Source organism: Solanum verrucosum, unplaced genomic scaffold, assembly GCF_900185275.1.
Source record: "Solanum verrucosum unplaced genomic scaffold, falcon-dt-bn FXZP01000113.1, whole genome shotgun sequence".
In the NCBI taxonomy this organism is placed as follows: domain Eukaryota; kingdom Viridiplantae; phylum Streptophyta; class Magnoliopsida; order Solanales; family Solanaceae; genus Solanum; species Solanum verrucosum.
In genome coordinates this window covers 975852-991683 of record NW_026020105.1, presented here as the reverse complement: position 1 = coordinate 991683, position 15832 = coordinate 975852, and the positions used below count along the sequence as shown (strand labels likewise).

Below are 15832 nucleotides of genomic sequence, written 5' to 3'. Positions count from 1 at the left end.
AGTCTAAGTTGAATGATTTTATTGATACAAAACAAACTTTGATGACTTTGCTAAATTAATTCCTAAGTTGAGTGATCTTTTAAGATATTAACTCCAAAAAAAAGGGATGTTGGTTGTGAATTACAATTAAAATAAACTATGGCTATAACATTTAATTTGAATTAATAGTTTGTTATTTTATATAATTTTCCCTAAAAGTTAAGTGGCATTTTCTTCTATTTAATTTCTTTTTAATGCATTTAAGGTATTGAAAAGAAAAGTTAAGTCGCTAAATTATTAACAGTCTCTTTTTTTTCTTCCGTTACATCACTAGACACTTTTTTGTTCTTCAAAAATTCTTAGTTATAGCTTCATAAAAAAGTAAAATTACTCTTTTCTTAAATTTTGAAAATACTATGTACAAACAGACACATCATATGAATTCACCATCTCACATTTTTAATCCCAAGTCCAAATTCTTCATAGTCTGAATTTTATAGAAATAAGTATAATGTAAAGATGTGGCATACCAAGGCATTAACAATACAAGATCATTTTGTAATTTCAGTTAAAGCTTATCATGGGGTGAAATAAGAAGAATAAAGAAAATAAGGATCGTGAGTTCTACAATAATTTTGATCTGAACCTACGTGATCTCTTGTGTCAATATAATTTTCTTCTTATGTCATTTCCCTTTTTGTATTGGAGCATTTTAAATTTATATTAAAAATTAAAATACTAGGAGTTTTAGTTTAAAAAATGATTTTGGGTTAATTTTCCATTACATTGGATTTTTCATAAACGTGGAAATTGAAGAATCTGAATGAATGTAGGCACAAAGTGGGAAGTATTTATATATGTACGTAGTAAGAGAGGAAAATGAAAATGAAAGTAGACAGTAAGATAAAAATAAAAATGATGATGTACTCTTATTATTATATAATATTTATAGAAGATAATACTCCATAATGTTGTATATTTTATTCTTAAATTTAAAGCTAGTATTCATCTTATTAGATTAGGTGTTATATAATCTTAATTGATTTTACATATTTGAGTATTTCTTAGCTGTCAAACAAATAAGTAAAAATAAAATTATAATATTAACCTACATGGTTGTGTCTGTATAGAGAAAACATCTTATATATTTACTAGAATATGTCTTAGTCTAGATGACTATATTTCGAATCTATAATTTTTTCTTTTGGATGAAAATGTAAACTTTATACATATACATATTAATCAATACAAGTTTTGGCATATCTATAAAAATAAATTATGTTTTTGTAAATTTTATAAAATAGTAGTAGACAAACGTGCAACACACGTTCCCTATAACTAGTAAATATAAAAGAGTCAATGGTGCTAGCTTTGAAACAAACAGAAAGACAATAACAAGATAACCAAGTGCCCAGGGCCAGCACAAAAGTCTTCACAGGACCATTCTGACAAAAGATCAGAAGCCAGCAACTTCATACCTTTCAGTAAGCCTGCCCCAAGGATTTTGGCTTAAGAAGATAAAGCTGGGGGGCTGCATGGGAAGTAGAACCAAAATTGCCCAGGCATGTATAATAAATAACCACGACAAAGGAACATAACATAAAGGAAAAGAAAATACTCGTCCCCAACAAAACAAAATATACATCCCAACAAAATCAAGCTACAAGAATGCTTAAAGACATTATAATTCTATTGCCAATTATGTTTGTTATCCTTTTATTCCCTGCCTAGTTCCTTCATGAGATGTCATAGCCACCACCAACAGTATAAACTAAAAACTCATTGATTGCTTCAAGAAGCACAACAGCTACCAACCCCTGGACTTCACTCTTCACTCCAGAAGAGTTAACTCTTTAACTTGGATTTCCAAGTGGCATTGGCTGTGAATTCTGAGCATCAGCCTGTTCTGCCATCTCATTGCCAAACTGCGTAAATGGAGTACTTAATTCAGTAGATGATGATCTACTAAGATGTGCTTCAGCATTTCCATGTCCTGTAGTGTTATAATCAAATACAACACGTTGGAGATTTTCTGCAAGCAAATCAGGACCAGACATTTGAGGAGATCGGGGACTTGACATGGTTGAATTCTGTACTGATGGTGGTATCAGCCAATGAAACCAGTCATTTCTCCGCCTTAACCTTTCACCCTGCGACACAAGGAAGAAATATTTTAAGACCCATAACAGTTGAGAGACAAATACTATCATGTATTTTCTAATTTTAGTATAAACACTACACTTAAAGCCCATTTGGATTGGCTTAAGAAGCAGCTTTTAAGAAACAACTTTTTGAAGTTAAAACTTAAAAGGACTTTTAAGTCAAAGAATAAAAAGTAGGGAGAGTCCTACTTTTGACTTTTAACTTATTTTAAGTCATTTTAAACTTATTTTAAGTTATTTAAATTTGCCAAACACTCCCAAAAGTCTATCCAAACCGGCTCTAATACTCCCTCCATCCCATTTTCTGTGGCACCCTTTCCTTTCCAGTCCGTCCCAAAAAGAATGTCACCTTACTATAATTGAAAACAAATTAACTTTAAAATTTCTCTTTTATCCTTAATGAAATGATTTCCAGCCACTGAGGATTATCTTAGACCACAAGTTTTAAAAGTCTTCTTTTTTTCATAAACACCGTGCAAAGTCAAAGGGTGCCACATAAAAAATGGGACATAGGGAGCATGTTCCTAGTTATGGAAGCACTAGACACCAAAATAGGCCCATGAAAGAGTGTAAATGCAAAATACTACCCAAGTATTTTCATGGTTAGGATTAGGACATCAAGCAGTTCCCTAATTCTGAAGCACTAAACATCTCAATGAGCTTAGAGGACATCAGCAAACAAACTCATTATATAAATCAAACAGCACAACTGTGAACCTAGGACACATTTATAGGGATGAATTGCAAGCCATTATTTTGTTTCTAGCATGACCAACTTCAAAGAACATGGAGGGCAATGCATAAGGCTATTGAATTCTTAAAAACTATTTACAAGGGAAACAGGCTCTAGGTGTACACAAGATTCCATGGTCACATTCTCTAATGGTCTTTAACAAGTGCTCCATTCTTTTACAACACAAGCACTTTACCGAAAAACTCAAATAATGCATAGCGAACCTTTTCTTTTTGGCCAGAGAAAGTAGAGACTAAAAGCCTAAAAAGACCACAAACCACATGTAGAAATAGAAGGGATACCTGCACTTCTACAACAGTAGAGGACCTCACAACATTCAGAATCAGTTGTATATTATCTGTCAACTCCATTACCTGCAAAAATAGAAAAACCGATTCTTATCTTAAAACAAACCATTTGACGTATTTTATTGCCTGTAAATGAACAGTGGAACCATAAATCGAGATGAAATATATTTTGGATTCTATATTAAGTTCAACTAATTTCATTTAGACTCTGCATTAATCACAAAATTTCTTTATCTCTGATACTCAATAATTTACACAAGCACAAATTCTACTTCTTATATGACCACAATTTCTTTCATGAAATACCTATCCCTCCATCAGAATAGAAACTCATAAAAAATAGATTTGATTGTAGTGTGTAATTGTTATGCACACAGAATTGGCAGGCGAAAAGTAAGCCAGATTTTTCACAGCAAACAAAATTATCAGAAAAAAAAATGTTTAAGGCATTCATCAAGTGATGCTGCACTAGGATATACTGAAGAACCGTTGATCTCAAAGAATATTCACATACTTCTCCGAGGGCCTTCACCTCAACCTCGAAAGATTAATCATCCAACATATGTCACGGCAGTGGCAGCAAAAATGGCATAGAGAACTATCACAAAAAAGGTTATTATACAGACAGCACACCAGATTGAACCAAAATCATTCAGTCAAAGTACAAACTCCATAAAATGTGCTACAGATCAAAATCCTTTATATCATCTTAGAAAATCAATTGCTCAGCGAACTAGCATGTCAGAATATTTGAGTTAGTGTTGAGTTCATCCCTCATTGTGTAGATATAAGATGTGAATTGCATCTCCCCCTATGAATAAGTGTGTTCTGTATTTTCGATTTTCATCAAATCCTTCAATAAATCTCTTCACTACTCTTATTTTCTCACATATTAGGACAACCCTTCATAGTTCATACAATTTTCAGCTGTCAATATTTTCACCTTTTTAAGTTATACTCCTTGGACAACAAAGTTCAACAAAAGCAGGCCTACCCTACAACCTACTATATCCAGATCACCTTGTAGCAGAGAGCATTCACATATTGCACTCATAACCATCCCATCAAACAGGTACTCACTCAACATCGCCCAGCTGTACTATATACGTAGGTAGAACATTGGTAAATCCAGCAAATATCATATGAAAACAGTCATTTATTTGACATGAATTTCTGCTCATGATAAATAAGCTATTCAGTTTAGTGACCTCAACTCCAAATTAATATGCTGAACATTAATACTTTGAAAAAAGCATCTAGATAAAGCCCCATATAACATAAGTTATACCATAGAATGATCAAATCCATTCAATTTCTTACAACTACCTGTCATATCATGGACCTGCCAAAGAAAGAGGGCAACATCATGCAACTCTGCAAGTATTCCACCCCGACTAGTTCGGACAATGAAGGAATTTTCCTCCCTAAGGAAGGAGTTTGAAGTCCTCACTAATTCTACCTTTGTTCCCTCTTGTAATACTATTAAGAGAGAAAAGGCAACAGTGATAAGAGAGATAGAGACAGAGGCCTGGCTCTTTTCCACTGATTTTATGTTCAACTATGTCCTATTTTTACTATGATTCTATTATGCTGATACCAAATCTTGAGGACAACTTAAAAACCTCGAAAACAAGCTGTTACAGAAGACTAAAGAGGCTCACCATTTGCACCAGAAAAAATGTACAAATAGAAAAGGAAAGTCAAAAGGATAAGATACAAAAACATCATCACAGGTAGTCAGTCTCCCTCTTTGTCTCCCTGTTAGAGGAAAAGATATCATTGGGATTTTCTAACCAATAAAAAAGGAGCAAAGGCCATTAACCAGGCTCAGCAACGTTATTAACAGTTACCAACAATAACATGAATTAATACATGGGGATGCATTTTCAAAAGACTGAGCTACTAATACAGCTGAAAATATAAGCCAAGAACTAAGGGACAAGAAAACACTCCAAGCAACTCACTTTCTTGAAGCCTGCTATTAGCGTAACTGGAACCCATCCCTGTTCATCCATGTTTTGTCGCAAGAATGTGTCCTTAATTAAATTCTCATTACTGCAACAAAATTTAGGGACAAGAAGAGTTCAGAATACGAATACAATTAAGGAGTTAGCAAATAAGAGCAATTACAAGCAAATAGAATAAAGAAGCATCTACCTGAAATAATAATCTATCTGGTTCACTATTCTAGTATGCAACTGGGTATCTGGAACATGAACGTAGACAGGTGGTACAGGAGAAAGCATAGGCATTCTGAGTGAATCAGGGAACGGACCTGGAAAATAAAATAATGGTGGAACTTCTGCATATTGGTTAAAGTATCAGTAGAGAGACAAAATGGGGTATACTAACTCAGAGAAAAGATTTCGAGAGAAACATCTCACCAGAGTAAACCATGGGAGGTCGGTAGGGCTGTACAGGCATGGGGGTAGGTATAAAAGGTGGAGATGTATGAGGTGGGCCCCCCATAAATGGCCTAGCTGGACCTCTCTGTGGCTGCATGTGTGCATCCCTATTCCCCCAACTTCTGTGGGGTTTCCAATCTGGATTTCGTCGTTCCTGATCACGCCTACCCCCATAACCATTATAATATGTGCCATCTCCACGGGGGTGTGGACCAACATTGCCTCTCCTATTTGCATTTCGTTGATGTTGGTAGTCATTTCCACCATGTGATTGAGATCCAAATCCTCCCCATTGTCCACCATTCCTATAATTATTATTATCCCTAGAAGAAGACTCAGCACCAGAATTACCTGACTTTACAGAATTATTAAGGACTGTTTCCACCTCAAAACCTTGTGCCTGTTGCTGAGAAAAGCCACCATTGGCTGATGCATTATGGTTTGAATTACCACCACCGCGCTTCATAGATCTTTGGCGGCTGGGTACAACATGGTTCAGCATAGTGTTAGGGTTCACATTGTTAGTATTAGCTTGCCTATGAGAAGCTGATGCCATCCCAGTGCCCTATAAGATCCACACATTAACATATAAATGAGCTTCTGGAACTAGTGTGGACTATTAATCCATACACAGGTTCCTCTAGCATGTACACACATAACCAGAAAATATATAATCAAAATATAGGACATGCAATAAAACAACGAGAACCAAGCAGCAGATAGAGCAAAAACAACACCAATTAGTGCACCTCAATCCTAAGGTAGTTAACATCAGCTATATTAATCCTCAAATCCTAAACTAATCAGTTAGAGCAAAGTATAGAGAAAAGGAATGGAGGAATAACCTCTGTTACAGAAACTGATCCGTCGGACAGAGATTTGAGTGAATCAGAAGAAGGCAATTTAGGTGAAGCCTTAGTGGAGTCAGAGAGAGCAGGCCAAGAGACAGCACCCATAACAGGACTAACATCAGCTGCACCATTTGAGGGTTTATTCCAAGCCGGCTTTTTAGCCCCATTGCTGTTGGTGTCACTCTCAAGCTGAGTGTCTATAGCAGCATCTTCTGGCGATAAGGAAGATGCATTACCGGCTATCACCACTTCATCAGGAGGCGAACAATCAGAGGAGTGAACAACTTGCTCACAAGACGCCGGAGGAGAAAGTGGAGGTGAAGAGGAGGTGACCGCAACGGTAGATTCTGATTCGCCAGTGCGAACAACCTGTATCCAAGGTGAGGAAACGCCACGCGCGGCTGATGATCGCCGTGACTGCTGTGGACTGTTGGGACCACCGGCACCGGTTCCGGTGCCGGAGTGAGAATGATGTGCCGGAGCCGGGTTAGTAGTAGGTGTAGCCATCATCAAAACTAGGGTTTCTTTGTACGGAATAAAAAAAATCAAAAGTGATCTCCGTAAATCTCTGGAAGACGGATTCTAATTAGTGCACTCTATACTTGAAAATCCGTTAGACTATTCCCAAAGAACAAATAAACAAATATTGAATCGATCAAAATTTTCTACAGAAACACTGAAAATCAATGAATGCAAATAAAAGTTAGAGATTATTATAACTGATAAACAACAATCGAAGATGATTTTGCACCAAAACAAACTCACAGAGCAGAGACAGACGAGCTTTCTCTCTCTTCCTCTCTCCTCCGAGCTTTCTCTCTCCTCTTTCTCTCTCCTCTTCCTCCTGTGTTTATTGTTTATGTTGGAGTAGTATTTTTCTTCTTTGCTTTTAATAGCAGTTAGAGAAAACCCAAACCAAATTGTAGTAGAAAACTTAGATTTACGAAAGTGCCCTTGTTCTAGAGTCTACTTTGCGGTGAAAAATCTAGTTTCACCCGCATGGTTTTGATTGGGGTTTTACCCTCGTTATAGTTATTATTATAATAGTCATTAAATATCACTATACATACCCATAAATATATTTTACCATAGCAATTGTAAAATTTTAGACAAACAATAACACTACAACAAGGTTTAATTGTATTAAGAGGTTATTTATAATAATCTAATAATAAATGACTTTTCTTGAGTAAATTTCATTTTATCCTCCTAATATTTTAAAATTTAAAAATAATATCTTTTCACGTGTTGAACGACGATAATTTCACAATTTTCTCAACAGATAGTCCAAATTTAGGGGGGTATGTTTGAGTTCATCTCCATTTGAATTATCTGCTTTACGTTACGTGATTTGAGAGTTGTCGTGTAGCATTTATAAACAACACATCAATCACTACAAACTTTCACGTTTTTATTTAAATTTTGAATTTGATTATCTAGTAATAAGTAAATGGGTATTATTTGAATTCAAAATCTTCCTAGCGACATGAGTCTAGCTACTGTCTAGGTACAAAGAGCTTAAACTTGATGATTCACTTATGTGATTCAATATATTAGTTTGATTTTGATTTTTTCATAAATTTATTTAACATTTAACTCAAAATAAATAATGAATCAACTTAAAAGTTAAGTATTGAATCACCAAATCAAATATTGGTCAACAAAAATAATTATAGAATATTGATCATTTCTAATACAATTAAAATGTTGAAAATATTGACTTTTAAGAAACAATTACATATAACATAAAATTGTAATCTTTATAATTCTATATAATGTCTAGAATTTTGAATTTACCTAAGAATTATTACTTCCAATATTTGATAAATCAAAAATTTGGCACCAAACTATCATAATGAAATTTGAGTCCATCCATATGGTCAAGATATCTTTTCGTTTCTCTTCTTAAATTATTTTGGTTTATTCGAAAATTAGTATTTAATCATGAAAATATTGAAAGTCCATTTTTTTTTACCTTTTCACTTTTATTATTATTATTTTTCAAATTTTGTTCTTTTTAATTATTATTATTTTTATATAAAAATGACCTTATTTAAACTATATTTTATTTTTTTAGAAAATTAAATATTATATGCTAAAACTATAACTAAATCATCCTCGACTTCAACTTCAAAATTTTCAAATAAGGTGAAAAAAAATATTTATAATAATATGTAGTAGCCCGTATATGAGATTTCACTTATGACATTATATTCTATCTATTTCGAGCTTGGAACAAATTTGATTGTTTATATACAATTAAACCTTATTGTCGTTCATCGTTTGTCCGACACTTTTTCTACAAAATATATTTAGAATTTGAATGCATTTTTTTTAATATAAGTTATATCACTAAATTACTAAAAACTAGCAAAATCACCTAACCGGACTACTTGAAATATATATATATATATATATATATATATAGAGAGAGAGAGAGAGAGAGAGAGAGAGAGAGTGATATAACTTATATTTAAAAAAATGCATTCAAATTCTAAATATATTTTGTAGAAAAAGTGTCGGACAAACGATGAACGATAATAAGGTTTAATTGTATTAAGAAGTTATTTGTAATTATTTAATAAATGACTTGATTGTATAAATGATTTAAAAAAAAAAAAGTAAATTTCACTTTAAGCTCTTAATATTTAAGATTTGAAAATAATATCCTTTCACGTGTTGAATGACGATATTTTCACAACTTTCTCGACAAATGGTCCAAATTTAGGGTGGTCTGTTCGAGGTTATCTCCACTTGAATTGTCAGCTTGTATGTCACGTGGTTTGAGAATTGTCGTGTACCATTTACAAGCGACACGTCGATCACTATAAACGTTTTACGTTTCTATTTAAATTTTAAATTTGATTATCTAGTTATAAGTGGACATGCATTATGTGAGTTCAAAATCTTCCTACTACTGACATGAGCCTAGCTACTATCTAAATACAAAGAGTTTAAACTTGATGATTCACTAATGTAGTTCAATATATTAGTTTGATCTTGATTCTTTTATAAATTGACTTAATATTTGACTCAAAAAAAAACTAATGAATCAACTTAAAAGTTAAATATTGCATCACCAAATATCAATAAAAATAATTACAAAATATTGATCCTTTTTAGTAAAATTAAGAAACAATTACATATAACATAAAATTGTAATATTTATAATTTAATGTAACGACTAAAACTTCAAATTTACCTAGGAATCATTACTTTCAATATTTATCAATCAAATATTTGGTACCAACTATCATAATGAAATTTGAGTCCATCTATTTTGTCAAGATATTTTTTCATTTTCTCTTGACTTAAGTCATATACGGCCGCTTAAAGTTGTTCGCACAATTCAATTACACACTTGAACTGAGGCTTGTACCTATTGAACACATCTACCCCTTTAAATTTGAATCATTTGAATATTTTTTTGACAATAAACTAAAAGTATAAAGTGTGTGAAATACCTTCGCGATGACATGGCAAGTTGACGAATTAAATAATAACGTATGGTATTTTTAGTCCAAAAAATTATTTTAAAATGTATTATAAAGTAAAAGAAAAAGGAAATTATTTTTAAATTAAAAATAAACATTTTAAAAAGAAATCCTCTAACTTACCCACCCTTTATATCAGCGGAGCCCAAAAGTCTTCTCCCTTTACGATGCCCCACTCCACAACACGGTAACCCACCCGTAAATATGTTATTATAGAACTTTCTTGGTTCATCTGCAAGAGAAAATTCAAAGTAAAATAAGTTGGGGAGGAGTTGATGATAAATTTCTCCAAGTCATTAGTTCTTGTCGATTTCTTTACGCTGAATAGGAAATATATTTTTTTTCACTTTCTTCTTCGTTCAATTTTTTGTACGAAAAGATGAATTTCATAGAAAAATTAACCAACTCCTATGACATTATTGGAAAAATTGAGTTATGTCGGATTTATTTTTGAGTTCTATAGTTGATTAGTCAAACAAAATCACACAAATCTACATTAATTTAACCCCAAAACATTATATTAACAGCAAAACAAATATTCAAACTTCAAGCCCTCTACAAATTAACATGATAAAAATGACGATTATGATGGCTGCCATGGCGGTGGCAATAACGATGCTGCCAATCCTACCATGAATGTCAATGGAGAAAAACAAAACAGATGGAAGTAGAAGAACTAAAATATCGGAGGAAAAAAGAGGAAGAAGAAGGATGTATGATGGTGGCGTGAACTGGTGCGGTGGAGGAAATGATGGCAAACAGGTGAGGAAGAAGGAAGAACATCTTTTTCCAAAAAAAAACGCAAAACTAAATACATTTCACGCGCCTATTTGAGGTGAATCACAAACAATGTGCCATGTAGGCAAAAAAGTGTTCAAATGGTTCAAATTCAAGAGGGTAGAGGTGTTCAATAGGTACGAGTCTTAGTTGAGGTGTCTAAATGAATTATGCGGACAAATTTAAGGCGCCGTAGATGACTTAGACCTTTTCTCTTCTTAAAATTATTTTAGTTTATTCGAAAATCGGTATTTGATCATGAAAATAGTGAAAATCAATATCTTTTTACCTTTTCACTTTTATTATTTTATTTTTTCAAATTTTGTACTTTTTAATTAGTATTATCTTCTTCTTTTTTTATAAAAATGATCTTATTTAAACTATATTTTATTTTTTTAGAAAATCAAATATTATTTGCAAAAACTATAACAAATCATCCTTAACTCCAACTTCAAAATTTTCAAATAAAGTGATTTAAAAAAAAATAAAAATATGCAGTAGCCCATATATGAGATTTAATTTATGACATTATATTTTATATATATATATATATTTCAAGTAGTCAAGTTAGGTGATTTTGCTAGTTTTTAGTAATTTGGGGATATAACTTATATTAAGAAAAAGTGCATTCAAATCTTAAATATTCTTTGTAGAAAAAGTGTCGGACAAACGATGAACAACAATAAAGTTTGATTGTATTAAGAGGTTATTTGTTATACTAAAAATGTTAAATATTTATTATATTATTATACTAAAAGTGGGAACATCAAAATGAAAAGTTGAAATACCTTTTAATCCTTCAAAACACTATTTCTATAAAAAAAAAAATTACAAATCCAAATATATATTCTAATAAAAATAGATCAAAATCAGTTTTAAAAGTATTCAATCTGTATGTGAATGAGAATGATTCGTATTTTATTCAAAATATTTTTACGTTTTTGTCAAAGCATGAAGAATTCTAAGAGATGAAATTCAACGCATGAAGTCTAACCTTTAACCTTCTCCAAATGAACTACTATAAAATAGTATAAATACCACTCCTTTTCCTCAAATGAATAAAGGAAGATGAAAAACTAAATTTCATATGACAGCCAAATTACTCGAAGGTAAATGACAACTATCCATCCAATTATTTTACAAGATGGTAAAGTTAGTTTCATTATTTAGACATAATATGCAGTAATAGTTTGACTAATTCTCATTCTTTATTTAGGGAAGAGATATTTTTTTTTCGTCTTACATATTGTAAATTGTAATAAAATGTTATCTGCTTTGAGTGTTTTGTCGATACCATCATCTAGACAATTTTTTTAGATTTGTGTAATACAATGATTATATCTATTTTCTTTTGCTATTTATTGTAATTGACACTTTAATTATATTGTAATTTTCTTTTGGACATCATTTGAAGTTTCATATACAATAAGAAAAATGGTGAATTTCGTTCGAAAAGTTTTATATACGCTACAGATTTTAATAGGAGTATGCGAAGAACATCTGCTAGTCCATATAACTTTACTCTTCAGATAAACTGGTGTACACCCTATTACAATCGTGACCACATTCATTCCCTTGTCTTAATTTGTCCTTACGTTTTGATTCTAAATTCTCATTTTAATAAGATCTGAAGCGCTTTACAATAAGAATATATAAATTATATTGTATTTGGATTAACAGTTTGACACATAAAAATGTAATAGGGTTTTTTCAGGTTTAATCGCAATTATTAGGATCTGATAAATATTTGTAAGAAGGATTTATCATTTTATTTTTTGTAAATGTTATTGTTGGCATCGTATGCATATATGCTGTGTTATGTGCAATCAAGATATATTTTTAAATGCATTGTTAACTCTCATGTCATATTGACGACAATAGTTTTAATCATGATAAAAGTAATTTAAATGGTAAGATACAATATACACCAACATGTAAAGATTTATATACTAAATAAGCCACCTCATTATTACCACTTGAGCAATTTTCAATATAATTATGTGTTACAGCGTTTAAAATTTTAAAGATATTTTTAAAAATATTCTATTCTTAATAAACTAATAAAAAGTTTAAATACTTCAAATATTTGTCTTATAAATCCATTTAAACATTTTGAATATGTACACGATTAAATTTTAGTAATTTACCTTTTTTTTAATAACTTAAATGTGTAATATACACGTGCAAAGCACGTGTCCAGAACTAGTTATCTAATAAATGACTTGATTGTATATTGATTTTTTAAAATAAATTTCACCTTACCCTCCTAATATTTAGGATTTGAAAATAATATCCTTTCACGTGTTGAACGACGATATTTTCACAACTTTCCCGACAGATAATCCAAATTTAGGATAGTTTGTTCAAGGTCATCTCCACTTGAATTGTCCGTTTGTATGTCATGTGGTTTAAGAGTTATCGTGTAGCATTTACAAGTGATGCGTCGATCACTATAAACTTTTCACGTTTTCATTTAAACAATTCGAATTTAATTAACTAGTAATAAGTGAACATGTATTATGTGAATTCAAGATCTTCCTACTGGTGACAAGAGACTAGCTACAATCTAAATACAAAGAACTTAAACTTGGTGATTCACAAATGTAGTTCGAAATTTTAGTTTGATCTTAATTTTCTTTTATAAATTGATTTGACATTTGACTCCAAAAAATTAATGAATCAACTTAAAAGTTAAATATGGAATCACCGAATGAAATATTGATCAATACAAATAATTACAAAATATTGATCATTTTTAATACAATTTAAGAGATTTTACTAGTTTTTAGTATTTTGGGGATATAACTTATATCAAGAAAAAGTGCATTCAAATTCCAAATTCCAAATTCTTTGTAGAAAAAGTGTCAGATGAACGACAACAAGGTTTAATTGTATTAAGAGGTTAGTTATAATTATTTAATAAACGACTTGATTGTATAAAAGATTTTTTTTTGAATAAATTTCACCTTACTCTTCTAATATTTAAGATTAGAAAATAATATCCTTTCACCTGTTGAACGACGATAATTTTATAACTTTATCGACATACCATCCAAATTTAGGGTGGTATGTTCGAGGTCATCTCCACTTGAATTGTCCACTTGTATGTTACTTGGTTCGAGAGTTGTCGTGTAGCATTTATAAGCGACGCATCGATCACTACTAACTTTTTACGTTTCATTTAAATTTTGAATTTGATTATCTAGTAATAAGTGAATTCAAGATCTTCCTACTAATGACAAGAGCCTAGCTACAATCTAAATACAAATAACTTAAACTAGGTGATTCATTAATGTAGTTGAAATAACTTAAATTAGGTGATTCATTAATGTAGTTGGACATTTTAGTTTGATCTTAGATTTTTTTTTAATAAATTGATTTGATATTTGACTAAAAAAATTAATGAATCAACTTAAAAGTTAATTAAATCAACAAATCAAATATTGTTTAATAAAATAATTACAGAAATTGATATTTTTCTTATACAATTTAAAGATTAAATTATTATTTTAAAGAAACAATTACATATAACATAAAGTTGTAATCTTTATAATTTTATGTAATGTCTAAAACTTTGAATTTACCTAAGAATCACTACTTTCAATATTTGATAAATCAAATATTTGGTACCAACTATATTAATGAAATTTGATCCATCCGTTTGGTCAAGATATTTTCTGTTGTTCCTTCTTAAAATGATTTTGCTTGCCAAAATTCAGTATTTGATCATCAAAATACTGAAAATTTCGTTACTTTTTACCTTTTCACATTTATTATTTTTTTTCTTTCAAATTTGGTCCTTTCTAATTATTATTTTTTATATATAAAATGACCTTATTTAAACTATATTTTATTTTTTAAAGAAAAAATACATTCAAACAACCGGATATAATTCGCAAAAACTGTAATCAAACTATCTTCAACTCCAACTTCAATTTTTTTTTAAATAAAGTGAAGGAAAACATTTGTAATAGTATGTATCAACTCATATATGAGATTTAATTTATAATATAATCTTCTATCAATTTCGAACTTAGAACAAATTATATATATATATATATATAAATGACTAAAGCAACAAGGACGGTGGGAGTTACACTGATTTTCCTTCTGGCTTGACTGAATGGACTGAGATCGAGGAACAACTATCGTGCTACTGGCTTTTAATCGAATTGCAACTTTCTAGGTCGGTTGCTGCCATTGCTAAGTGCTCCGCCACGAAGCAAGCTTTATATATATATATATATATATATATATATATCAGGTAGTCAAGTTAGGTGATTTTGCTAGTTTTTAGTAATTTAGGGTATAACTTATAGTAAGAAAAAGTAGTCAAGTTAGGTGATTTTGCTAGATTTTAATAATTTGGGGAAGGGCTGTTTAAAATCGAACCGAACCCGATAATCTAAACCGAAAAAAAGTTATTGGTTTATCAAAAATGAGTTATTAGTTTAACGGTATTGATAACGGTTTTGATTTTTTTTTGTTATCGGGTTGTCGGTTCTTAACGGTTTGAGGTTTTTTCTTAATGGGTTAATCGATAACCCGATAGTAAATTAAATAATTATATTTATACCATTTTGTATATAAAATCCTTGTCTTAGAGTTTGGTTTCCTACTTTTATTTTTGGTTGTCTCAAACTCTTGGCTATTCTACAATATAAAAGTGTTTGCTTTTGAGCAAGATATAACTTATGAACTCATGTGCATGGTTCATTTGGTTTGTCACCTCATTTCTAAGTGATTTTCAATAAAAAAATTTTGTGTCAAATCTTAACGGTTAAACCGATAATGATCAATAGCTGATAAGTCAATATCTTAATGGTTCTATAACGGTTTAGCATCTCCACAAACCGATAACCAATAAGTCAAATCGATAAACTTCAAAATCGAACCAAACCGACCGATAGACAACCCTAATTTGGGGTATAACTTATAGTAAGAAAATGTGCATTCAAATTATAAATACTCTTTGTAGAATGTATGATCAAACACAAATTTTCAAATAAAGCAAAAAATATTTGATTTTCATGACCAAATACTCATTAAGGACCCGTGTATATAAAATCATGATTCGAAATTAAATATAGACAAAGGTGAAGATTTGCTTGAACATGCAATTT

At 30.9% G+C, this 15832-nt stretch overlaps 1 protein-coding gene across 3 annotated transcripts; it reads right to left on the bottom strand.

Annotated features, from left to right (window-relative positions):
* Positions 1-1599: 1599 nt before the first annotated feature.
* On the bottom strand, positions 1600-7303 carry LOC125825255 (la-related protein 1C-like). 3 transcript variants are annotated; one of them, XR_007442839.1, is made up of 7 exons: positions 6433-7296; positions 5567-6152; positions 5340-5484; positions 5147-5237; positions 3670-3780; positions 3177-3248; positions 2050-2129 (listed from the first exon to the last, which is right to left on the bottom strand). XR_007442839.1 is itself a non-coding variant. In XM_049504602.1 (6 exons), exons 1-6 carry the CDS (start codon positions 6946-6948, stop codon positions 1833-1835), a joined length of 1707 nt encoding a protein of 568 aa, XP_049360559.1. In that variant the 5' UTR covers positions 6949-7303; the 3' UTR covers positions 1600-1832. The 3 variants fall into 3 exon arrangements, 2 of the variants coding, with proteins under 2 accessions (XP_049360559.1, XP_049360561.1); XM_049504602.1 differs by lacking the exon at positions 3670-3780 and having other exon boundaries at positions 1600-2129; positions 6433-7303; XM_049504604.1 differs by lacking the exon at positions 3670-3780 and having other exon boundaries at positions 1600-2129; positions 5340-5457.
* Between the last annotated feature and the right edge of the window lie 8529 nt (positions 7304-15832).